Raw genomic sequence first — 25,515 nt, forward strand, 5'->3', positions numbered from 1 at the left:
CGCACACGCACTAACCCCTCTTCTTCCGGTCCTTCTCCTGCCGCTCACTGCTGGTCACGGATTCGCCGCCGCCAGCCAGCCACCCTGGGCTGAGACACAGCAGGGCGGCCGCACGAGGCACACAGGCAACCGGGGTAGTTCAACAACGATGGAGGGGCAGAAGTGAGGAGACAACACTATTTGTGTCGCTCAACTCACCCCCAAGCAGAGACAAAATCAACCAAAAACTATAAAAAGAAAAAAAAAAACCGATGGCAGCCGCCAGGTGGGTAGGCTACTGTGTGTGGCTGCAGCTGTGGGAGAGGAGGTGGAAAGTGAAGGGGAGCAGAGAGAGAAAAGACTAAGAGAGAGAGAAAAGAGAGGGGGGGCAGGGACAAAGAGAAAGAGAGGAGAGAGAGAGAAAAGAAAGAGAGAGAGAGGAGAAAGAGAGATGATAGAGAGAAAGAGGAGAGAGGAGAAGCGCAGCGCAGCAGGGAGGGGGGATTCAGGTGTGGGGGGAGGACACAGCAGTAGCAGCGGTCCAAAGAGGTGGGGGGAGCAGAGAGGGTGTGTGTGGTTGGGGGCTAGTGTGTGGCAGGGGGCCTGGGGTAAGTGGAGAGAGTCGGGGGCAAGGAGGAAAAGAGGTGGGGTGGGGGGAGCAGAGAGGGTGTGTGTGGTTGGGGGCTAGTGTGTGGCAGGGGGCCTGGGGTAAGTGGAGAGAGTCGGGGGCAAGGAGAAAAAGAGGTGGGGTGGGGGGAGCAGAGAGGGTGTGTGTGGTTGGGGGCTAGTGTGTGGCAGGGGGCCTGGGGTAAGTGGAGAGAGTCGGGGGCAAGGAGAAAAAGAGGTGGGGTGGGGGGAGCAGAGAGGGTGTGTGTGGTTGGGGCTAGTGTGTGGCAGGGGGCCTGGGGTAAGTGGAGAGAGTCGGGGGCAAGGAGGAAAAGAGGTGGGGTGGGGGGAGCAGAGAGGGTGTGTGTGGTTGGGGGCTAGTGTGTGGCAGGGGGCCTGGGGTAAGTGGAGAGAGTCGGGGGCAAGGAGGAAAAGAGGTGGGGTGGGGGGAGCAGAGAGGGTGTGTGTGGTTGGGGGCTAGTGTGTGGCAGGGGGCCTGGGGTGAGTGGAGAGAGTCAGGGGCAAGGAGAAAAAGAGGTGGGGTGGGGGGAGCAGAGAGGGTGTGTGTGGTTGGGGGCTAGTGTGTGGCAGAGGGGTGTTGGGGGGAAGGGGAGGGGGCAACAACAAACAGCAAAGGAGAAACTGGAACAACTCGGGCAGCAGCAGCGATTAGGCTGGATGGGGTGGTTGGGGGAGGAGCTGGGCCTGGGCTAGGGTAGGGTCTGGGAGGAGGGAGGGTGGGGGGGGCAGGCAGGGGGGGAGGAGGAGGAGGAGGGTAGCAAAATATATAAAGCAATATATATCAAGAGAACACAAGCCAGAAGTTTAAAAAAAAAATTAAAAGAAAGACTATAACCAGCAGAAAAAACTTGGGGGTGGGGGGGTGGGGAGGGGGAACCAAACACAGACTCTGAGGGGGGCCACTAAGTGAACAGAGACAATGAAACCACAATTGCTGCAAATTAATAATAGCAAATGAATAAGTGGAACCAAGCAAAGAAAACTGGACTCGGTTTGGCAGCAGCAAACTTGGGAGAAGGCTGGATGGGGTGGGGTTGGGGTGGGGTGTGGTTGGACTTGGAGGGGCAAGTTTGGAGCAGGGAACCAAAACTGATTATATGGGACAACAAGAAACAACAACAGAATCCTCTGGGGGTGGGGGGGAGGGATTCAGGGAACCAACTCGCAGGGCAGCAGCAGTCAGCAGAAACAAACAAAATGGTACAATTTAAGCAAAACCAGCAAGCAATATATAACTGAAACCAATGGAATGCAATGTGAAAATCAAAAAGTTGGACAACAACAAGGCAGGACAAAGAGCAATAATTAATGGAAGAAGATTTAAAGCAATGAGGATGCAGTGGGTGGGAGTGGGGGAGGGGGAGGGTAGGCCCAAAGGATGAGAAGGGAAAGGGGGGGGAGGGGGGAGAAAAGCAGACAGACAAGGAACAGGGAAAATTGGGGGAAATTAAGAAGAAAGTAAAGTGAAGTAACACACAGTATACAGACAAGAGACAGACAGAGAGAGGAGACACACAGAGAGTCACAAAGGGCAGGTGGACAAAGGATTAGACAGAGCACACACAGAGAGACACAGGACACAGTCAGGACTCACAGAGACACCAGAGCAGCCAGCAAAGGGCAAGCAGGTCTCAGAGATGATCCCACAACTGCAGCCAAGAGAAGTTTCCAGAGAAGAGGCTTGGGTTTATATAGGTTTGAAATTCCCTCCTTTGGGAGCCCCCACCTTTGCACTCCCCCCATGGCCAACAGGGTGCCAGCTCTCAACAGTGCAACAGCCAAGCAGCCTACCAGACCAAAGGACTCATTCTGGCCAATCAAGGATCAATAGCGCAGCCAATACAATGCCTGGAAATAGCATCACAAAATGGATGCAAGGAGGAGCAAAAGTTTCGGGAAGGAGACACAAAATGGAGGACACACTTGGAACTTTAAAGAGACACTCCAGAGACTCAATTTCATTCCCGAACCGGTTCGGGAAACCCGAACCGGTTCGGTACCGAACCGGCTCGAATTCGGTCCGGCTCGGTCCCCGGAAGGGCCCGATTCGGTCCGGGATTGAGCCGCCGGATCCGGACCGGTTCGGACGAACCGGTCCGGATCCGAACCGAACCGCACATCCCTACTACCAATTGACTCAAACAGGGCACCTGCTGTGGCAACAGTAAACCTGACTGCTGGTGTGATGGAGGCCAGGTCTACCAATCCACTTGAGCAGGCCAGTGGCAGTGGTAGACCTGGAGGGCAGCCAGATTCACCTATTATTTGGGGTGGGGAGACGTCCCATCTCCACACCTGCCAAGTAGACCTGGTTGCTGAAGTGAAGGAGACCAGGTCGACTAGCCACTGGCTTGAAGGTGGCCAGGTCAGCTAGGCAACTTGCACAAGGCAGGAAGCAAATACCAGACAGATTGCCTTTCCTCAAGGATATTTCATGGGAATTAAGACATATGATAGCCCAAGCCACACTCCATGCTCTTTCTTTCCTGAAGTATGCTAGCATCTGAACTATCAGCATTAATTAATGTTAAAAATTAATTTAACATCACCCCAGGTCCTCCAGGGTTTATAAACTGTTTTAAATGTTTTAATTAATTGGTTTTGTGTGGGTTTTTAAAATAGTTTTTGTTTTTAACTGTTAATTGATTTAGACTGGCCTTCAACTGGTGGCAGCCTACCTCACAGGAGTGGCGTGCTCCTAAAATTGGGATCAGAGCAATCTCTCTACTGAGGGTAGATCCAAGGAAAGCATAGAGTAACCACTGGTCCATCACACCTTATATCTCCTGATCCCAGTTGCAATGTAGCATCACTCACTCCTTGCTCCATTCTTTCCCATGGATTCTTGGCCCAGCCAGTGCATGAAGGATTTTACTGCTTTGCTGTTTGTTTAGTTTATTTTATGTTTGAATTTATATCTTGCTTTTCTCCATGCAATCCTCCCAGAGATGTAAGTTTAGGGCGGTATAAAAATATGTTAAATTATTAAATTAACTAAACCATAAAAGTGGCTAAAAATTGCAGTAAAATACAATAAAAACACACCAATAAACACACAATTTAAAAAAACAACTACATGTTATAAAAACATCCTTCTTGAAATATCAAAAAAATACAGCAAAACAAAGGAGTTTGAGAGAGAGGCCATGCGCCTGCCTGGAGAACAACGTCCACAGTTTGGGTATTGCCACAGAGACAGCTTAGATTTATTTTCTGAAAAGGCTTAAACAAGGATGCTTACCATTTCTTCAATGTCTTTCAATGCATCCATCTCACCAGTTTTAGCAGCAGCACAAGCCAGAGATGGAATTAAAGATCCAAGTTCCTAGTAACCAAAAAGAGGTTTTAAAAGAGGAATTTCAAAAAGACAATTATAGATAGATAGATAGATAGATAGATAGATAGATAGATAGTGTGTGTGTGTGTGTGTATGTATATGTGTGTGTGTGTGTGTATGTGTATATATATATATATATATATATATATATATATATACATATACTATATTATTATATATATACTGTATATAATATTATTTTTTTACACACACACACAAAATAATAATACCACATTAGTATTAACACAAAAAGACAACTTCACAACACCTAATCATGTCTATTAGATATATTGGCTGAACCAGCTATTAGTCGCTGTCGAATCTTGACAGTCAACACACAAAATTTTGCCACATTGTAAATTATGCCAGACTTCTTACCTGATGGGTGGAACATAACAAAGTTCATCATCTCGATTAGAGTTGTTCACGAACGGGTTGGTGCAGTCTGGTCCAAATTCGAACCAAATTCGGACAGCCGAACTGATCAGCTGGGCTGGTCAGTTCTACACACCAACCCAAGCCGGTTCAGAGTAGTTCTCTATGGAACCGCTTGAACCGGCCCAGTTTACAGCAGTCTGGTTTGATTGCGAACCGGTTCTGCACATCACTACTCTCAACCAAGAATTTTAAAAGAATTGTTAAACATTATGTAAGAATATGCTATAGTTAGATTAATAACCCAATAATGTAGGACAGTTCACACAATCATAATTAGGGTAGGAGAAGCCTTCTATCCTAATTGCACACCCCCATTTGCCGATTGTCTGTCAGTCAAATCCAAGGTTGGAGGCTCTGTTTGTGCTCGTCTGCTAAGCAACAGCTGGGTCAGAAGGCTCCCACTTACCCAACAGCTGAATGAGGTCGGAGGTTTCCTCCGACCCAGCTGCTGCTTAGCACACTATTGCTGATAGCGCCTCTGAACTTGTTTTTAACTGACAATCAGCAAAAGGGATCATGCACAGCTCCCAAATTAGGGTAGGAGCAGGCGTGTGCCTATAATTGAGCATATGGGTTCAAAGAACCCAAGCCCCCCAGCTCCTGACACACACACCCCAGGTCCACCCCTCCCTATTTTCTTCATTATCTCCCTCACTACAAGAGGCTGCAGGGAATTTATTTTAATATTATTATTTTACTAGCTGTACATTACAAACACCCACCACATGCCCTAACACATCAGGGCAGTTCACACTATCATTATTAAGATCGAAGCCTTCCACCCCGGGGTGTAGCTAGGGGCGAACATGGCCCCCCTCTGCCCTAGCTATGCACCCGGGAAGGCGGCTTCTCCTACCCTAATTATGATAGTGTGAACTGCCCTGATGTGTTAGGGCATGTGGTAGGGGGTGTTGTGTACGACTAGTAAAATAATATTAATACTATAATACAGTTAATATGAATTATACACATCATAATTTGGTAATCCCAAGACGAGTGAGGGAGCAAACCTGGGGGAAAAAATACAGAAACAATTTTCAATGCCATTTCATTCTTATTGGAGTTATGCAGACACTACATTTACCTAAGAACTACTTTTACTTTCATGTGATGTTTTTGATTTCTTGCAAGGCGTACCGTATTCAGGAGGCGTATGGAATCCCATGTTTTTGGTCTCAGGAATCCACATCATGGATTCTGTGTGTTCAGCTTCTCTCATGACATTCTGATTACTTGCATTATATGGAACACTCATTGGGCAGACATCACTAGTCCACCTGAGCAGGCACCAGAGTTGCTAATCTTGTGGATATGTGGATACAATCTAGGCATTAAGTCTCTGTAGTTACCTTTTAAAATAGTGGTGTCCTATGTTCACCTGGACACCCACCACCTAATGGTGCAGCAGGGAAGAAACCTGCCTAGAGAGCAGGAGGCTGATGGTTCAAATCCCCACTGGTGTGTTTCCCCATAATATGGGAAACTCCTATATCGGGCAGCAGTTATATAGGAAGGTGCTGAAAGGCATCATCATCTCATACTGCACGAGAGATGGCAATGGTAAACCCCTCCTGTATTCTACCAAGAAAACCACATGGCTCTGTGGTCGCCAGGAGTCGACATTGACTCGATGGCACCACCTTTCCTTTCCTGTGTTCACCTGGGCAGTTTATGCAATGACACAATTTTGGGAAAGGGCAGAGACTACGGAAGAACACAGATAACTCCCTGCTAAACAACAAGCAACACATTATGGGATATCTTTAAAGGAAAGTTGAGGGTGGGGGGGGAACCATTCAAATGTCTATCTTTATCAAAAAATGTGTTGTTAAGAAAGAACACACATGGAAATATTCAACCTCAGTCACCAGATCTGCTCATATATCATAGTAAGTATAACAAGTGCATTAGCTCTGAATTACCCACTATAACAATTAATTGCTCTACACAAGTTTACACTTGAATGAGCTATAGTTCTATATTTACCTCTTTGCAGTTAAGACTTATAAATTTGGTCATCACTTTAATAAACTTGCTATTTCTTAAGGAGCTTTGGATTCCAGTTAGCATGGAAGACATTTCTCCTCTAAGATTGTCACCCAACATCTGGTGGAGGAAGCACACAAAAAAAGGTTATCTTTCATTTTCATTTTATTTCATTTTATTTCATTTTATTTTTTATTTTATTTTGGGAAGCAACATACAAATCTCTAGACTAAAGATACTTTTAACTCAGGGGTAGGCAACTTTGGTTCTTCATCTGTTTTTGAACTGCAGCTTCCATCATCCCCAGCCACAATAAACTGGCTGGGGATGATGGGAGTTGTAGTTCAACAACAGATGGAGAACTAAAGTTGTCTAACCCTGTACTACGACTACGCATATTTATATATTGCTTTTCAACCAGTTTTCAAAGTGGTTTACACAGAAAAACAAACATAAATAAAATGGTTCCCTGTCCCCAAAGGGCTCACAGTCTTAAAAACAAAAACATACAGTAGATACCAGCAACAGCCACTAGAGGGGTGCTGTGCTGGGGTTGGATAGAGCCAGTTGCTCTCCCCTTGCTAAACATAAGAGAATCACCACTTGAAAAAAGGTGCCTCTTTGCTCTGTTAGCAGGTCCTTCTGACCACATCTCAGTACTAGCTCAGTACTGGCAGTCCTTTTCACACCACATCTTATGCAAGTGGCCAGTGAATCATCCCTCTCCACCAAAAGTAATCTAGTATCAGAATAAAGGTCCTCCACTGAAGCTGGATAGTAGTACTATAAGAAAGGGAAGAAAACTTTAGCCATGGCTTCCACATAATGTCTGAGAAGCACATTATGTTCTTACGTCATAAGCCCACAGGCAAGAGGTAAGGGCATGCCCTCTCTCCTATGTTGCTCCCCCTGCAACTGATGTTCAGAGGCACCTTGCCTCCTAGGCTGGAGGTAGCCTTTAGCCACCAGACTAGTAACTATTGAGACACCTGTTCTCCATGAATTTGTCTTTTATAGCCATCCAAGCTAGTGGCCATCAACACATCCCGTGGCAGAGAATTCCATAAATTAATTATGCGTGGTTTGAAAAAGTACTTCCTCTTGTTAGTCCTAAATTTCCTGGCCATCACTTTCATGGGATGACAACATTCCAACTGAGCTTCTATTGTTGTGGTTTTAAATAGGTTCCATGCTTTCTGGAGTGAACTGGCCCTCCTGACTTTCCCTTTCAGCTTCCTTTTTACCAGTCCTCTCATTTTTTAGAAGTTTTCACTTCTGAAGTCCAAAACATCTGTGCTGGACTTCCTTGGCAATGCCCCACTCACATATAAGCAGAATTGGATCACACTATGGTCACTGTTCCCCAGTGGTTGCATCTTGCACCAGGATCCTGGCCACCACTCAGGTTTAAATCCAAGGTCACCTTTTCTCTGGTTGGTTCTGCAACTATCTGTTCTAAAGCACAGTCATTTAGCATGCTATCTGGCGTCTCTGTCAATACCCGCACTTGAATTTGCCCAGTCTATGTGAGGGTAGTTGAAGTCACCCATTATTACAGCTCTGCCTCTCTTTTGACGCCTCTCTGATTTGCTTCTCCAACTCCAGGTCACTCTCAGCATTTTGATCCGGAGGGCAATAGCACGTCCCTGGTAACACATTTCCTTTCAGTCCTCATATTGTCACCCATAATGATTCTGTGGAGGACTCCGGTCCTCCTAGGTTTTCTAGCTTGTTGGATTCTATCCCTTCTTTAACACCCAGTGCTACTCCACCCCCAATCTGCCCCTCCCTGTCCTTTCTGTAGTTTGTAATGTATGCAGGAACAAGCATCCCACTGGTTCTCACCATTGCATGAGGTTTCCGCTATATCTATGTTTTCAATAGGAACCCAGCTCACCCACCTTGGCTCAGAGACTTCTGGCGTTGGGATATAAACACCAAGTCTCTTACCTGACATTGGTCATTACCATCATTTGACCAGCTGTCATGTGCTTTCATCTGCTCTACTCTTAGTTCTACTCTGTCCCCTTCTGGTTTATCTGAAATATTTGCCCCTTGCACCTTAGAGGATTTTGTTTGCTGAACCAGATACCACCCAGTTCCTGTTGGCAACCCTCCAGGTGTCATTTTAAAAGTTGCTCTGCAACCTTTTTGATTTTAAGCACCAGTAGTCTGGTTCCATCTTGGTTCAAGTGGAGCCCATCCCTTTTGTACAGGCTTTGTTTATCCCAAAATGTATCCCAGTGCCCAACAAATCTAAACCCCTCCTCCCAGCGCTACCGTCTCATCCATGCATTGAGACCCCTCAGCTCCTCCTGTGTCACTGCCCTGTGCGTGGAACAGGCAGCACTTCAGAGAACACTACCCTGGAGGTCCTATTGCACCTTTTACCTGCTTCTTCTCCTTCCAGGTAAGTTGCTTTTTCCCCAACACGTAGGAAAGCTTTGCCAAGGATGCTTCAGGTGTCATATCACCTCCTGAAATTACTCCAACATGAGCAAGATCCTAGAAGTAATGAACACTTGCTTTGAGAGCTATAGCATAGGAACCACTAATATACTTACTTACAATAAAGGCATGAGGCAGAGCGACAGGTATTTAGTTCAAAGTTATCTGCAAATTCTCCAGCAATGAGTTACGAGAACCATAGAATGTGCTAGCAAGGTAACATATAAGATGTTTTAAGCTGGTAGCCTATATGAGGCCTGCCTTATTTTTAATTTTTCTACAGCACCTGGTAATTTTAGTAACCTCCTCCAGACAGGTGTTACGTTAGTCTGCTGCAGCAAAAGCGTTAGAGGCTTGTAGCACATTAAAAACCAACACATTTATTGCAGCATCAGCTTTCGTGGTCTAACCTACCTCACAGGGCTGTTGTGAGGAGAAACATAACTACCGTATGTACCCCGCTCTGGGCTCCTTGGAGGAATAGCGGAATATAAATGTAAAGAAGTAATTAATTAATTAATTAATTAATTAAAATACAGCTAGCATCATTTTATGAAGTGGACTATAGTATAGAAAAGCTTAAACTGCAATAAATGTGTTAGTTTTTATAGTGTCAGAAGAACCTTAGTAGTCCTAGGTTGTGATGTGGGTGCTCAACACTCAGCTCTATGCCACACACTCACCCTCCGCCTACCTCATGACATCCCTGCCCAGCCACATGCACCGGGCAGATACATCATGTGCCTGTGCGCAAGGGCAGAAGCTGAGCAAGAGGCAGGAAGGTGAGGGAGCAGCTCCCCCGGCTCTGTCCCCATGCATGCCAGCTCTTTGCCCTGTCCCCTGCCAGTCCTGGTCCCACCTTCCGGGGCACGGGATTGCAGACAGGCAGCAAGCAAGCATCCAGTCACTTCTTCCACCGTCTTCTCCTCATTGCTGCAGTGCCAGCTCACTTGCTCTCTCCTTCTCACTGTCTCTCCCCTCCAGCACCAAACCTATCCACTTGGCCTAAATGGAAGGGGACAAAGCAGATAGGTGTGGTGCTGGGGGAAAGACACCGGGAGACAGAGGCTAGTGCGGGTATAATACAGCTGTGGCAAAAGAGGGGCTGGCGGGCAAAGCTACCACAGATGGGTGTACCCTCCACACTGCCTCACTGGCATGCAAGTAGCAAGCAGCACTGGTGCACCCCAGAAGATAAGACTGGTGAGAGGAAGAGGGGCAGCGTCGGGACCAGCGAGATGAGAGGGCTGGGGGGGGGGACCAGGAGATGGGGGGGCAGCAGCACAGATGGAGGCTGTGGCAGCTGGCATGCGAGTGATACCCACGGTGGGTGGCAAGGTGCCCATACTCAATGCCTGAGGCTGTAGCCTCATGTGGCTTTGTGAGGAGCCACTCCTGGTCTATAGTCTTGAGGAACTGGCATCTATCTGCAGGAGACTATTGAAAACAATCCTGGAGAGGTTAATGGTTTGATATTTTGAAAAATTATTGGTTTTTTAATAATTTTTGTAAACTGCCTTGGGATAAGTTTTATGAGAGTCAGTATAGAAATTGAACTATAAATAAAATAAATTTTGGGAAGAATATATCTAGGAATAGCTCCTGTCAGAGCTGGCAACTTTATCTCAGAAGGGATTAGCAATGGTCTCCAGGTCCTTATCCCATCCAGTAACAGAAAGGCTCTGGGCAGATCCACAGTACAAGCTTTTGTAGAACTGCAAGTTCCATTGCTTTTGTAGAACTGGAACTGACACTGTATCCACATTCCTGTTCCGGTTTTCCTCTGGGGAACTGCAAGTTGGGGCACACTGTGATTCCCAGCAGTCTCTCAGCCAGGCATAGATCGAATCCAGATGTGCTTAGGTTGTTGTACCGTGTCCCTTCATCATTTCTATCACCTGTCCAGTGGCATAGGTCGAAGCCACAGACCCTCGCAAGCACTGGGTGCAGTTAAGGATCACCACATTTCGCTCTGTTGCTTTCCTCAACTCTTCTAGCAAATCGGGGCGATTGTTTGGGGCATTGCCACATCCATAGGTTTCCAGTACAATTCCTTCCATTGGGTGCTGAAGGAATGCCTTCACCTGTCAGAAATGATGTGAATCAGCAACAAGACAACATTTTGTACCAGATACCAGTAACAAACTTATGGCAAAATCAGCTGATCTGCATGTGTTGTAACTGCATGCATTTCTTAACGTGGGTGGAGAACCAGAGCTCAGTGAGGAAACACATGCTTTGCATGCAGAAGGTCCCACATCCAAGCACTTTATGCATTCATCTATGTTTAATTTGTGACTTAGACTACTGGTAAAATTCTGGGCTATTGAGAAAAATCGGGATTTTTTGAAAGACTTAGGGGAAAATATTATAGTACATATAAAGCAATAGGTGACAGAGAAGAAAGATGCTAGGATATTTGAACAGAAAGCCAGGCAAAATGAACATCCTGCCATATTACTTAAAATGAGTAATATTTATAGGCATTGCTCAACATTTACCAAACTACATAATTCACTTTCAAGATGATGTAATAGTTACCAGTAGATTTCTTTTTTTAAAAAAAATAGTCAGCTTTCCTGGTTGTATGTTTTAGAAAATTCCCCTGCTTTGCATATTTTTCTCTGACTGCAGAATCCAAGTTTGGGTAGGAGAGTGTGGGTCAAATATGAACTGCTTGGTGGTAAATAGATGCTACTTAGGCATTGCTTTGGGGTCTTTCCATATATTAACAATATGCAGAATATTCAAAGCTTCTGTGCAAGTTCCAAGTCCGATCTTATTCCCCATATACACGCTGTGGCAAGCTTCTGAACAACTTCCTTGTGCCTTCTTACCCTCTGTTATGGGGCCTTTGCATGATTTTCACGGCACAGCCTGCTGGCCAGCTCTTATATTCCAAGAACCCACCCTTTTTCATTATGGGGAAAGGGCAGGTTCTTCTTGGAATGCAAGAGCTGGCCAGCAGGTGGCGATGCAAAAATCCCACAATGTCCCCACTCAGCTTGTGCAGAGGTTAAAATCTTGGTAGGAAATAGCTTGGAAGCCTGCAGCAGTAAGTGTAAGAAGAGTAAGATTGCACTTGGAATTTGTGTGCAAGCTTTGAATATCTTGAATTGTATTACTGTATGGAATTGTATAGCAAGACTACGCACAGTGGCAGCAGTAATCCCCGGGAAGATCCTCAGCAACCCCACATTCCTGTTCATATTGGTGTGGACCTCAAACTTTTTTGTGGTGCTGGCTCGCCACACAATTCCCCAGTCAACTGTGAGAAGGAAAACAAACCAGGAATAAGAGAAAGGATGCCATGTAGTGACTAAGTGCCCTCTCATGACAGGCAGGTGCAGAGGGAGGTCAAAAGAGGAGCCACATATTACAAGACGCCCTGCAAATATTGTGAGTTTTCTTTCTGTAGAGGTCGGGCACCCCAGTAGCAACAATACCAGAGGCAGGTTTTGATCTAGGAAGCCTGCCCCCTCTAGTATGGTTCAAGGGCGTAGCAAGGTTGGAGTGGGCCTAGAGACAAGATTTTAAAATGGGCCCCCCCTCACTGAAGCTCAGCACATGAAGTAAAGAAATCTTAAATGAGGCTGAATAGTGGTAACAAAAAAACATAGTATTTTTTATATATATATAAACTATGTGCCACAATAGAACATCATCCTAAATTAATTTTTAAAAGGTTTTGTAAATTGTGGACGATGCAAGTCATTTAATGGTACCAGAGAAAGACATGCTGTTCTAGTAGCTCCAGGTCTTAACACTCACATCAATTTCAGAGGATGAATACAACTGAAGGAAGCCTGGGCGGGTGCATGGCTGGGGGAGTCAGTCATGTGACTTGCCTCTGGCGGCCCCCTCAAGGCAGTGGGCCCCCAGACAACTGTCTCCCCTTGCCCTATTATAGTTACGCCCCTGGTATGGTTCCACCAAGTGCAGTGCTTTGGTTTGTTCTTAAGAAGCAAATGGCAACCATTTTCTCACCCTGAAGAAAATGTACCACATATTCTAGAACACCATTAACATGATAAAGATTTATATGGATCCAATGCTCTTGCTGATCTCAGTTTCTTGACAGGAGGATCAAGGTGTTTTGCTTCTGGCTTTTTTTTTTTTTTTGCCATCTTTCCCTTCTTTATATCCTCATAAAACCTAATACTTTAAACACAGATAGGGAGGTCTCCCTAAGGCCTAACTTCACAGGACACTCAGTCATATGCCATTTTTCTTCAAGGTATTTTTATGTTACAAGATGCAGCACGGAGGCTGCAATCTGAGGGTCAAAGAATGGTGCAAGCAGGCCTGGCATCCACACAGTGCATCCCTGGGCAGATGTCAGGAGCTCAGTGCTCCAGGATGGCCCACCACTGATGCCTGCTCTTCTGCAAGGTTCCCTTCAAATACTTTTCCCTCCTTCCTGGTGCTCTGCTCCAGGGGGTGCCACCATTTTAATTCTCCCACAAAATCCCCAGAGTGGTGTAACTCCAGGACAATGCTAGACCAGAGGCATCAGGGGGCGATTAAAGTGGAAGCTCCAGCCACCTGATACTGGGAAAGAGGCCAACTTACCGACCCAACAATGCTGCTACAGCATAGCAAAAATTATGCTCCTAGAAATAATAAATAGAAGCAACTCCCCCAGAAATAACTCACATTTTTTATTAGAAACAATAAATAGAAGCAACTGCACAGCCCAAATTAAAAAAAAAAAAACACTCTTTAAAAAGGTCACAGATTAGTCTAACACTAAAATAATGTTGTTTTTATTTTAAAAATACACCCGAGCGTGGCACCTTATTGGCACTTACCTTTTATATCCACCTCAGCATTTGCAAGGGGAGACAGGTTGGGTGAGGAGAAAGCATCAAAACTTCCAGTATCCACCTTGGTCACCCTGTTGCCCCTATACAGTTTGTGGTGAAAACAGAGGCATACCTGCAAGACACACAACCTAATCATTGGTCTTTGTCTGAGTTAGGCAAGTCACCAATCCAAAAAAACCAAACCAACAAACAAAAACCTTGGTCAGTCACATATTCTCCAAAAGAGAGTGTTATATTAACAGCAATGATAAACAACAAAAGTTACTGGCTGCACTGTTATCCTGAAAGGGAGAGACAGGAAATCTCTAAAGGTATACAAAATATCCATTTATGCTGCTCAATGCATTTCAGTTGAAAAAGCGGGCGGGGGGAGACATTATATTCTCTGTAAGCTCTGTTGCAAAATAGGTTCTTAGACTGTCTTGCTTCCACAGACAAAATGAAGATAGTTCCAAAACGAATGAAGATGGTTTTTCATTGGAACCCATTGAGCAGAATATTCCAATATTATGTAATTACGGCTTTGCCTAGGAAGCTGCCTTATTAGGGTCAGACCATTGGTCCATCGAGCTCACTATTGCCTCCACTGACTGGCAGTGGGCTGACTCCAGTGTTCTCTCCAACAGGGATTCCCAGATGATGTTGACTACAACTAACATAATCCCCAAGCGAAAGTCATTGCAGCTGGGGGTTCTGGGAGTTGTAGTCAACAACAACTGGGAAGCTCTGTTAGAGGGAACACTGGCAAGCTCTCCAAAATTCCAGGCGGGAGTCTCTCCCAGCCCTACCTGGAGATGGTACCACGGACTGAAACTCAGACTTTCTGCATGCAGAGCAGCTGTTCTATCACTAAGCTGTGTGTTGGTGCTGTCTCTCCTCTCTCTCATGCACAGGTATCCTGCCACAAGGTAATTTGCTGGTCATTAACAAAACAGGGATTTTATAAACAAAACCCTAACCAAAAAACCACACCTATGTGACGGTGAATAAGAATACAAATGGCTGCTAGCCAACTTGGCCAGTGCATGCTATCTGTTAAAGGGCACATGGATGATTAGGCAAAGGTATTAATCACTGTGACGTGTGCAGTGCGCACGCGTCAACAGCAGGTGCATGCACGGAAGTTACTTCTGCTTTTAGCAGGCAACAAGGGGGCAGGGGTGGCACGGAGGAACGCTGCCGCCCTGAAGATTTTGCAAAAAAACTGGAGCGCTGGAGGGGGGAAAGTGGCAGGAGGGATAAGTACAACCCCCCACCCTTAAAGCGACACCCCCCAGTGTTGGACCACGCCTCCGCAGTCCATGCACATCCCTGCTGGTTACGGTTGCCACCAGCTTGTCTGGTGGCAATTCATGACTGGGCTTTCTCTGTGGCTGCCCCAGGACTTTGGAATATGCTCCCTGCTGAAATAAGAGCATCTCCTTCTCTGTTTGTTTTCAGGAAGACCCTCAAAACCTTCCTGTTCTCGCAATATTTTAATTGGAATTTTAATAATTTTAATAATTTGTTTTATATTGTTTTTATCATGTTTTATGTATTTTAACTTGTGAGTTTTAGTATTAAAAGTTGTATATAAAACATTATAAAAATATGATAAATAAATAAATAAACAAACAAACAAGCTAAGAAGCCAGACAAAGTATAGCATCACTGATTCTGAATTCTGTTAAATTCCCCTATTCTCAAACAAGTCATGCTACCAGATTCAGAAGAGAAACTCAACAGACCTCAGGAATGACAAACTGTCCAGCAATTAGCAGTGCCCCCAGCAAATTGGAACGTCCATCATTCCTCAGTTCATAAATAGGTACCTAGAAAACAAAAGGTTGCAATCATACAGGAAGCCCCCCACCCCACATCCCAATATAAACATTTCCACAACTGGTATATTTCAAGTACTGATCAAGGCACTTTCCCATAAGGCACCATGCCACAAATGAATTGTGGTTCTGTTCCTAACTCTCTGGTAGATTCCAGATCGTGTTGCTTAGAGACTGCTCCTCTACAAAACGAGAGCTAAAGTATGGAGTTCCACAAAGCTCCATACTATCTCCAATGCTCTTTGACATCTACATGAAATTTCTGCGAGAGATCAAAAGGAAATTTAATGCAGGGTGTTATCAATATGCTGATGATATTCCTGATCTATTTCCCCATATTGACCTCATCAGGAAATGGCATAACTTCCCTAAATGCCTGCCTGGAGGTGGTAATGGGCTGTATGAGAAACAACAAACTGAAGCTGAATCCAAATAAGACGGAGGTAGTGACTGTGGGGGGTCAGGACGCAAGAGATGGTTTAGATCTGCCTGTTCTGGATGGGGTTACACTCCCCTTGAAAGATCAGGTACATAGCTTGGGAGTGCTCCTGGATCCAAAGCTCACTCTGGTTTCTCAGGTTGAGGCAGTAGCCAGGAGCCCTTTTTATCAGCTTCAGCTGATCCATCAGCTATGGCTGTTTCTGGAGGTAAATGACTTAACAATAGTGATGCATATGCTGGTAACCTCCAGGCTTGACTACTGTAATGCACTCTATGCTGCCTTTGTACATAGTCCAAAAACTACAATTGGTACTGAATGCAGCAGCCAGACTGGCCTTTGGGACAATCCAAAGGGACCATATAACACTGATTTTAAAAGAATTGCACTGGTTGCCAATATGTTTCCAAGCAAAATACAATGTGCTGCTTATTTCCTATAAAGTCCTCAATGTACTGAAGAGAGTGCCTTCTTTGTCATGAACTTTGCCGCCTATTAAGGTCATCTGGAGAAGTCAGGTTATGGTTGCCACCAACTTGTTTGGTGGCAACTCGGAATCGGGCCTTCTCTGTGGCTGCCCTGGGGCTTTGGAATATGTTCCCTGTCAAAATAAGCACATCTCCATCTCTGTTTGCTTTTAGGAAGACCCTCAAGACACACCTGTTCTCTCAGGCTTTTAAGTGAAGTTAATTTTGAACTGTGCAATTGTTTTTATCCCATGGAATCATTAACTTTTTATTCTGTGAAATTGTTTTAACCTGTTTTATATTTGTTGTGTTTTAAATTGCATCCACTGCCTAGATACGCACAAATCAGGCGGTATATAAATACAACCAACAAGGAAACTTTGTGATGGCAACTGAGTACTAAGAACGTTGGTGAAAGGCTTATACAATCATAGCATTTTTTTAGTTGGAAGGGACCTTAGAGGTCTTATAGGCGAACCCTTGTTCTGTGCAGGAATCTGCTACAGAATCCCTGAAAAATGGCTGACCAGCCTCCATTCAAAAACCTCCAGGGAAGGACAGTCCAGTCCACCACTGTGCAAGCCAGAATGTTCCACAGTCACACAGTTAAGACTCCAGATGTTTAGCCGGAATCTGCTTCCTGGTACATTCAACCCATTGGTTCTAGTCCTGCCCTCAGAAGCAACAAGATAACAAGTCCACTCCATCTTCTATCTGACAACCCTTAAAATATTTGCAGATTTCTATCATAACCCACCACCCCTTTAGTCTTCCCTTCTCCAGGCTAAACATATCCAACTCATTCAATAATTCCTAGTATGACTTGGTTTCTAAGGTTGGCTTTGAATAGCACCATTATTATTTTAAAAGACTTCTACCCTGCCTTTCAAATAAAGCAAGGCCTCATTACAATATGCTGCATATAAATGCTAAGAATGACTAATTCTTAATTATTTATGTTATCTGTATCCTGTCCTTTTTTGAAGGAGCTGATTTTATTCTCAGAACAGATAGGTGGGGCGGAGAGAGAATAGCTGGTCCAAGGTGACACAGTCGGCTTAATGGCTGAGTAGAGACTGAAACCCAGATCTCTTCATTCCGTCCAATACTGCAGTTATTACACTACCATGCAAAACATGGTTGGCTTTCTTCAAATAAGACAAGCAAAAAAGGAGGCAAAGGAGGCATTTGTTGAAGCCCAGCATGTTTCAGCCTCAGAGGCCTTCTTCAGGGGCAATAATTTGTAATATTCCAAAGTGACCTTGAGCAAATAGACTTCGCCTTCTTACAATCTTACCAAAGGCTACTTTGGTAACACGCTGGGCTTCAACAAATGCTTCACAGCACTGTGAGACTCTGTCCCCTTTTTTGCTTGTCTGGTTGGGTGCTTCCTGTTCTTTTGTCTGCTTCTTCAAATAAGGACAGATACTTTCACTCTTCCTTTTCACTTATACCAACCATTGGTCCATCTAGCTCAGTATTGTCTACACTGACTGGCAGCAGCTTCTCCAAGGAGAACTGACAGAAACTGAAGGGGAAGACAGCTGGTCTTGCGATAACAAGCATGAATTGTCCCCTTTGCTAAGCAGAGTCTGCCCTAGTTTGCATTTGGATGGGTTACTACATGTGATCACTGCCTGCTGTAAGCTTTTCCCCATATGCCCCCACTGGGTATAACACAGTGATAGAGCATCTACGTTGACTCCCTGGCATCTTCAGATAGGGCTGAGAGAGATGCTGAGAGAGATGCCTGCCTGCAACCTTAGGGACATAGGAAGCTGCCATATACTGAGTCAGACCATTGGTCCATCCGGCTCAGTATTGTCTTCACAGACTGGCAGCGGCTTCTCCAAGGTTGCAGGCAGGAGTCCCTTTCAGCCCTATCTTGGAGAAACCAGGGAGGGAACTTGAAATCTTCTGCTCCTCCTGTTGGAAAGTTAAAGGACTTTGCGCTGTCTCTTGTCTCAGACAGTGGAGGACAGACTAGTAAGTGCCAGAGGGCTAGAGGGTCAAGACATTTGTCATCACTTCTCCACTGCTCTGATGCTATCCCTTTGAAATGTAGATTGCTAATCTCAGGGGATTCAACTTCCTTCCTCCTTCTCTCTCTCGCTACCTGCCCGCCTACCTTGCAACATGGCAAGTTTCTCTCCCTGCACCTTTTGTGCAGAGAGGATGCAGAATCCATCTGCATCTAGTTAGATAGATTAGAGATCCTAAATCCTCACTTTCCTATCTAGAATGGAGTTCCTTAATAAATGCCTTTTATATTGATTTGAAACTATGAATTGGCTCCAAGTTACTTTACTCTCAGCACATACGCATGGCTAACTAAATCCGATGTGTGTTGTGCCTCTGTGCACTCTGCTATAATGAGAAAGGGATTCTCTCACCACAAGAGAATTTCCAACACTTCCCAGAGCAGCTCCATCCCCTGAGGGGAATATCTTACGGTGCTCACACTTCTAGTCTCCCATTCATATGCAACCAGGGCAGACCCTGCTTAGCTAAGGGGACAAGTCATGCTTGCTACCACAAGACCAGCTGTCTTCCCCTTCAGTTTCTGTCTGGTCTATTCTCTGTGACAGATCAGGCTCCTTTTTATTTTTATTTATTATTTAGTAATCAAATTTGTACACTGCCCCAAACCTTTGTCTCTGGGCAGTTAACAATAGCATAAAATAAGTTAAAATATATACAAAAACTTAAAATAATTTAACAATTTAAAAATTGTTTTCTACTCTTAGTGCTTTCATCTTGATCCACCTGCAGTCTTCCAAAAGTCTAACTGCTTTGTACATTAAGGGCTTAAGACAGACATTTTATAAATAATCAGGGTAAGTTCACACATTCCCTTTTTGTCCAAGTTTCTCCCTGCAAGCATTACTTGCATATGAGATACAAGAATTCATAGATACAAGAATGCGATACAAGAATTAATAGATCAGCTTTGCAGAAATTGCCACACAGCACAATCTTTTGCATATGTACTCAGAAATAAAGGCCAATGATCCAAGGCATGAGCAAACATTATTTCTTAAGTTGCCACTGAATGCTCCCTAAAGCAAAATTTAAGGTGAATGTGGAGAGTCCTTCTCAGGAAAAACTGCTGCAGTTGAAGAAATTTTGACAAGATTTAGTGAGATATTTCCTCAGAAGGATTCCACATATCTGTAGCCAAGACTTAGGAAAACATTTTGCTAACTCCTCCTGCATGATAGCATAGCACAGCTCTTTTATAGGATTCATCCACATGTTAGGCAAGCGGTGCAACAGCAAAAGGCTTCCCACTGTACATTAACCCCTTACCTGAGATCCTGTCAGAACAATGGTCTTGCCAACGTTTTCACACATGAAGGATAAAGCAGCAGCTGTGTAAGCCATTGTGTCGGTCCCATGAAGGATGACAAAGCCGTCATAATGTTCATAGTAGGTCTAGCCATTCAAAGACACGGATGTAAATAATTGCCTAAATAACTTGTACCTGCATTGAGGTATGCAGGATCAGGCACAAGGACTGCTATGCATCATAGCTCCACTTGCAGAAGATAAAATCCTGATGTTACACATCTCCTTTCCTTTCTGTGCCCGAATAGGTTTCCGAGTTTTCTGCACATACAGTCCATGGTAGCTCATTGGGTTAATTCCAGCTTCAGACTATGAGGTGCCCAATTCAGGCCCTTGAGTCAATAACTAACAGCCATTATTATTAGTAGCTGCTTGTACACATCCACTGGGAAGCACGGCCCTCCCATGAGGTGGGATGAGGCGACCACCAAGAGTGGCAGATTTGGAGGTATCAGCAGGGCAGTAAGATGGCCCCTGCCACCTCATCTCCCATCCAGTGCTCCCTGTAACAGGGATTCTCAGAAGTTAACTCCCATCACCCCATCCAAAGGTCCTTGCAGCATGGGAGTTGTAGTCAACATCTGGGAACCTCTGCTACAGAGAACACTGCTCCCATCCCCTATCCCTGGGTAACTCTTTGTCAAGTGGTGCTAGCACAGCCTCTGCTCACCAGACAGCCGCTCCTCTCCTCCTGACCTCCTCCGTTGCTGCTAACAGGATAATGAAGAGGAAGAGCAAAGGGAGCCAGCATGGTATAGTGGTTAGAGTGCTGGACTAGGACCAAGGAGTCCAGAGTTCAAATCCCCATTCAGCCATGAAACTAGCTGGGTGACTCTGAGCCCGTCACTCTCTTTCAGCCTAACCTACTTCACAGGGTTGTTATTGTGAGGAGAAACCTAAGGATGTACTACACCGCTCTGGGCTCCTTGGAGGAAGAGCGGGATATAAATAAATAAATAAATAAATGGGGCATTAGAGTACCGCAGACACTCTAATACTGTTCTGTACTATAGACTTTCTATAGCATGGCTACAGTACTCTAATGCCCTTTTCTCATTTCCTCTTCCACTTGCTCCTCCTGATTCAGTGCAACAGTGAGGGTGATTCAGCTCAGTGGTATGCACTGAACATACATGCACATATTCGTTGTGTCCATGAAATCTAGCAATCTAGAAAACAATTATAGGCACCACTGCTTGGGGAGAAAAAAGGGAAGGAGAGACAGAGAAGTAGTATTTGGCACCTGTGTCAGGTGCTAAGAGCTCCTGGGCCACCATTGTTGGATTTGACCTTTGACATGCCACCACTAGCTGAACACAATTTCAGAGTTTTGCAATGGATGCACACAACTGGCTCATCACATGCTAAAGTGGTGAGAAGATACCTGATGATACCAATCACGGTTTGTTCATTATTGGCCTTCAGGAGAGCCCTTAAAACCTATCTGGTTGGTCTGGTTCTCCAGGGTTTTAAACTGTTTTAACTGTTGATTGGTTTTATGATGTTTTTGTTGGAAGTGAAGGACTCTGCGTTGTCTCATGCCTCAATGACAGAGCAGGACAGACTAGTGAGTCAGAGGGCTAGAGGGGTCAAGACATTGTTCATTCCTCCTCTCTACTGCTCTGACACTATTCCTTTGATATGTAGATTGCTACTCTCAGGGACTTACTTACTTCCTGCCTCCTTTCCTCTCTTCCTCCTTCTTCTCTCTAACACACACGCTTGCCTCTCTCTGCACCATGTGTGCACAGAGATGCAGACAGCATCTGTCTGCATCCAGATAGCCAGATAGATTAGAGATTCTATCTCTCCACTTTCCTATCTAGAATGGAGTCCTCCAATAAAGACTCCTCATATTGATTTGAAACTATGAACTGGCTCCAAGTTTCTTTTGGCTGTTAGCAGACACGCATGCCTGGGCAGACTCTGCTGTGTTTTGCCTCAGTGCACTCTGCTGTAATAGAAGAGTATCTCCTACCAGAGAAAATTCCCAACAGTTTTTATAGTTTTGATTTTGTTATGGATTGTTAAGGATGTCCTCATCCTTTAATTTTTAGCCTGCCATAATCCTTCTCTCTCTCCCTCCTCCCACCACCCTTTGGCCGTATTGGAATAGTAGGCACCTCCTTCTTCCCTACAGAGGCTCTCTCATTGGCTGGGTGCTGCTGCACATGGAAGAGAGGCACATGTGCTGCAGGCGGAGCCGGAGCGAGCAACAGAAAAAGGGATCACCGGCCCACTGCCGCCTGTGAGCCTCGAGTCTGGACGCTTGTGTGTGTTGTGTTCCCTTTCCGGCTGGTGACACCACCACCCGCCCCCGCTGCTAGTATAGAGCAACTGAATTGAACAAGAAGACATGGAGCCCTCCTCCTCCTCAGAGTCAAGAACTTGGAAGTTGGCCACTGAGTAGGGGCGCAGGGCGGGCGGTAGTCTTAATGGGGTGGGTGGGGTGGGGTGGGGGTGTCAGTTCGGTGCCTAAATTTCTTCCTCCTCCTGGAGGAATTTTATAGTTTTGATTTTGCTATGTGAGGGCGGTATATAAATCGAACAAACAAATAAATAATAATAATAATCTGAAGTGTTCACATAGGGGGGAAATAAGGATTAGACAATCCTTATTCTCACTGCATTGTTCCATAGAAAAATATTGTTTTTGAAAGAATACAACTTCTAGATCAGTTAAGAAGAGATATAGGGCATGGCAAGTGGCTCAGCTGGAAATGGTTAACGATGTTTATGACTGAAAACCATTGGGTTTTGGAAAATTCAAGTCTGTAAGTGAAATTCCAATTCTGTCCCTTTTTCTTTCATGCTTTGTAAACTAGAAATTGTTTTATATTGTTATTATATTACTGTAGAGTCGTGTGTGTGTGTGTGTAGAAAAGACTATAAAAAATTTAAACATTTGGGTTGGACAACGTTTTATAGTGTTGTATGCAAAGGGTTCACTCCATTCAGAGAAGCAGTTTCCATTCATGGAAAGATAATTCTGCTCATGGAGCAAAAACAGTCTAAAACGTACATGTTCAACGAATGAAGTATGATACAAGGGAATGGCTATACATTATCTGAGATATTCTAAAAATAAAACTAGCTAGATAATGGGGGCTGTGCATCCGAGTGTCTGACTTTGATGAATCTTCAGCAGCCCCCTGGGGAAGCCATCTCCATGCAGACCCTCACACATCCCACATCGGCGGGGCTGGGGCGGGGGTGCTCTTCTACATGAATGGTAGCAGGCGCGTAACAACGATAGGGCAAGGGGAGACAGTTGTCTGGGGGCCCCACTGCCTGGAGGGGCCCCCCAGAGGCACCTCACGTGACTCCCCATTGCCCCCTGCCCAGCCCCAAGGCCCCTCAGCCACTTGCCCTGTTCGCCGTCTCTCCTGCTTGTTCTCCTGGCCGGCAATCGAGGGAGCAGACAAGCTGCAAAGAGCTCCTTTTCTCCCGCCTCTCAGCTGATCGGCGGGTGGGCGGGGCTTCCACGGAGGTCTGGTGTAGGCCTCTGTGAAGCCTGAACTCCAGTAGGGCCCAAGCCAGCCAGGAAGGAGGAGGCAGCCAGAGTGGCCACCACTGTTCTTTGCAGCAGAAGACCCCCTGCTGCCAGGTAGAGTGTGAACTCCTTTTTGTGGTTACCTTCCCCACCCCCACCCCCACCCGGATATATAGGGATCTGCTTGCCATAGGGCTTTGATATGGGGGGGGGGACTGAGAAGTCTCTGAATATTTATTTTTAAACAGCTTGGAAAATTTGCTGGCTTAAAAAAAACTATCTAAAAAGTCCTATAAGTGGCTTGTTTCATGGCAGAAAATTACAAAAACTTCTGGAAGAAACAGTATTATATTTATTTTATTCATTCATTTATAAATGCACTTATGTTCAAGTTGTTTTGCAACCCAGAAGGTCTGAGTGAGAACTGTGAAGCATGCCTTCTGCTTTTATTTTATTTTATTTTTCTTGTGTGTGAACTGCTCCCCAATAACTTGCAGGGACTTCAGGGTAAATCTGGCCAACATGTGAATGCAGCACCTCCCTTCCAGAGGAGATGTGTGTTAAAGGGCTTTAAAAGCCTCCTGTGAAAAACCTCCTGGAATCAAACTTGACTGAATTTGTTCAGAATTCTGAGAAAACAAACATAGGCTCACCCTGCATGGTTGAAAGTCTCCTTGGCTAATCTGCAGCGAGGGGCCCATTTTAATCATTCATCTTTCTAGTGTGTTCTAGGCATTAAAAGTAAAACAAATGTATAGTACTCAATGTATATCACTATATATTGTGACGTGTGCGTGTGTGTATTCAGTGAAATGTATTTCCAGGCAGCATACTTATTTTGGAATATCAGACTTAAATCCTTGGGGGCCTGGGGTGTGCGGAGGCCCTGGACTTTGAGTGGGGGGGCCCCATTTTAAAATCTTGTCTCTGGGCCCACTCCAACCTTGCTACGCCCCTGAATGGTAGCCTGTGGGCCCAGCTGGGAAGGTGTGTGTGGGCATATGGGAGCTGTGGTTCTTCACATAGCTATCCCCAGGGCCGCGGACTTCTGTTCCTCTAAAAGAGCACTTTCCCAGTGCCAGAAATGTGAGCAACTGTATAGAAGTGAGCACAGTAGGAGCAACTGCAGATTGATTGGCATCAGACACTCTGATGTACAACCTTGGTGAGCATGCTCATACATCATATGGAATCATGGTTTATTTTAACCAAGGTATATTTAATAAACTTGAACTGGCACCACAAACGAACAGCAAATCTTGATTTGTTTTGCCATATCTATGTGATGCCTAAACCCACCCAAGGGATCAAATATACATCAGTTAATCATATTTCATAATGGAGAAACAAGAACCCTAGTCACACAGTACAGTACCTCAAGATCTTTGGCAATTTTAGCCCAGTCATCAGTTGTCATGTTACAAGAATCAAGCAATGGTGAATACTCTAGAATGCTGTAGATAATCCTTTTTTTTCGTTTAGAAAGTCTGAAAAGGAGAAAAAGGAAAGCAAGTTCAACATACAGAATTGTGCCCTTTGGACATTAAGATATTTTTGGGCAAAAATCTCTGTCACAGCTCTCAATCTCCAGAAGTACAGGAGAACCTCACTAATCGCAAACTCGCCATCCACGATTTCACCCAAGAGTTCTGAAGGAACCCGTATGTAAAATTGCTGCTCTCCTAGCAAAAATATGTAACTTATTCCTATAGTCAGGTTCTGTACCAGAGGACTGGAAAGTAGCTAATGTAACTCCAATTTTCAAAAAAGAATCGAGGGGGGGATCCGGGACCAGGAAACTACTGGCCAGTTAGCTTAACTTCTGTGCCAGGTAAATGAGGGAAAACATTCTTAAGGACAAAATAGTTAAAGAAATTTATTATTTATTATTTATTCGATTTCCTTCCGAAATGGCTCAGGACAAAGGACATTGGCACAGCAAGGAAATACTTGACTAACAAGCAGAAGGTTGCCAGATCGAATCCCCGCTGCTACTATAGTGGGCAGCAGTGACATAGGAAGATGCTGAAAGGCATCATCTCAAACTGCGCAGGAGATGGCAATGGTAAACCTACCTCCCCCTCCCCCACATATTCTACCAAAGAAAACCACAGGGCTCTGTGGGTGCCAAGAGTTGAAATCGACTTGATGGCACATTTTACCTTTATAAATGGGAAAGGTACAGAAGAGGGCAACTAAGATGATCAGGGGCCTAGAGCACCTTCTTTATGAGACAAGACAGCATCTGAGGCATTTTAGTTTGGAAAAGGGGCAACTACAGGGAGACATGATAAAAGTATATACAAT

The 25,515-nt window shown here is 44.9% G+C and overlaps 1 protein-coding gene across 4 annotated transcripts in view; it reads right to left on the reverse strand.

Moving 5' to 3' along the window:
* The window catches only part of LOC128339443 (60 kDa lysophospholipase-like), a 64,132-nt gene that overhangs the window by 33,631 nt on the left and 4,986 nt on the right, over window positions 1-25,515 (reverse strand). For all 4 annotated transcript variants that reach the window (XM_053283375.1, XM_053283376.1, XM_053283378.1 and 1 more), the window contains exons 3-11: window positions 24,584-24,695; window positions 19,677-19,802; window positions 15,369-15,452; window positions 13,627-13,753; window positions 11,971-12,083; window positions 10,714-10,899; window positions 8,759-8,872; window positions 6,368-6,487; window positions 3,848-3,931 (exon numbers count right to left, since the gene is read on the reverse strand). In XM_053283375.1, coding sequence (XP_053139350.1) covers window positions 3,848-3,931; window positions 6,368-6,487; window positions 8,759-8,872; window positions 10,714-10,899; window positions 11,971-12,083; window positions 13,627-13,753; window positions 15,369-15,452; window positions 19,677-19,802; window positions 24,584-24,695 — 1,066 coding nt within the window. The remainder of the gene's footprint in view (window positions 1-3,847; window positions 3,932-6,367; window positions 6,488-8,758; window positions 8,873-10,713; window positions 10,900-11,970; window positions 12,084-13,626; window positions 13,754-15,368; window positions 15,453-19,676; window positions 19,803-24,583; window positions 24,696-25,515) is intronic.

Source organism: Hemicordylus capensis, chromosome 1, assembly GCF_027244095.1.
Source record: "Hemicordylus capensis ecotype Gifberg chromosome 1, rHemCap1.1.pri, whole genome shotgun sequence".
In the NCBI taxonomy this organism is placed as follows: domain Eukaryota; kingdom Metazoa; phylum Chordata; class Lepidosauria; order Squamata; family Cordylidae; genus Hemicordylus; species Hemicordylus capensis.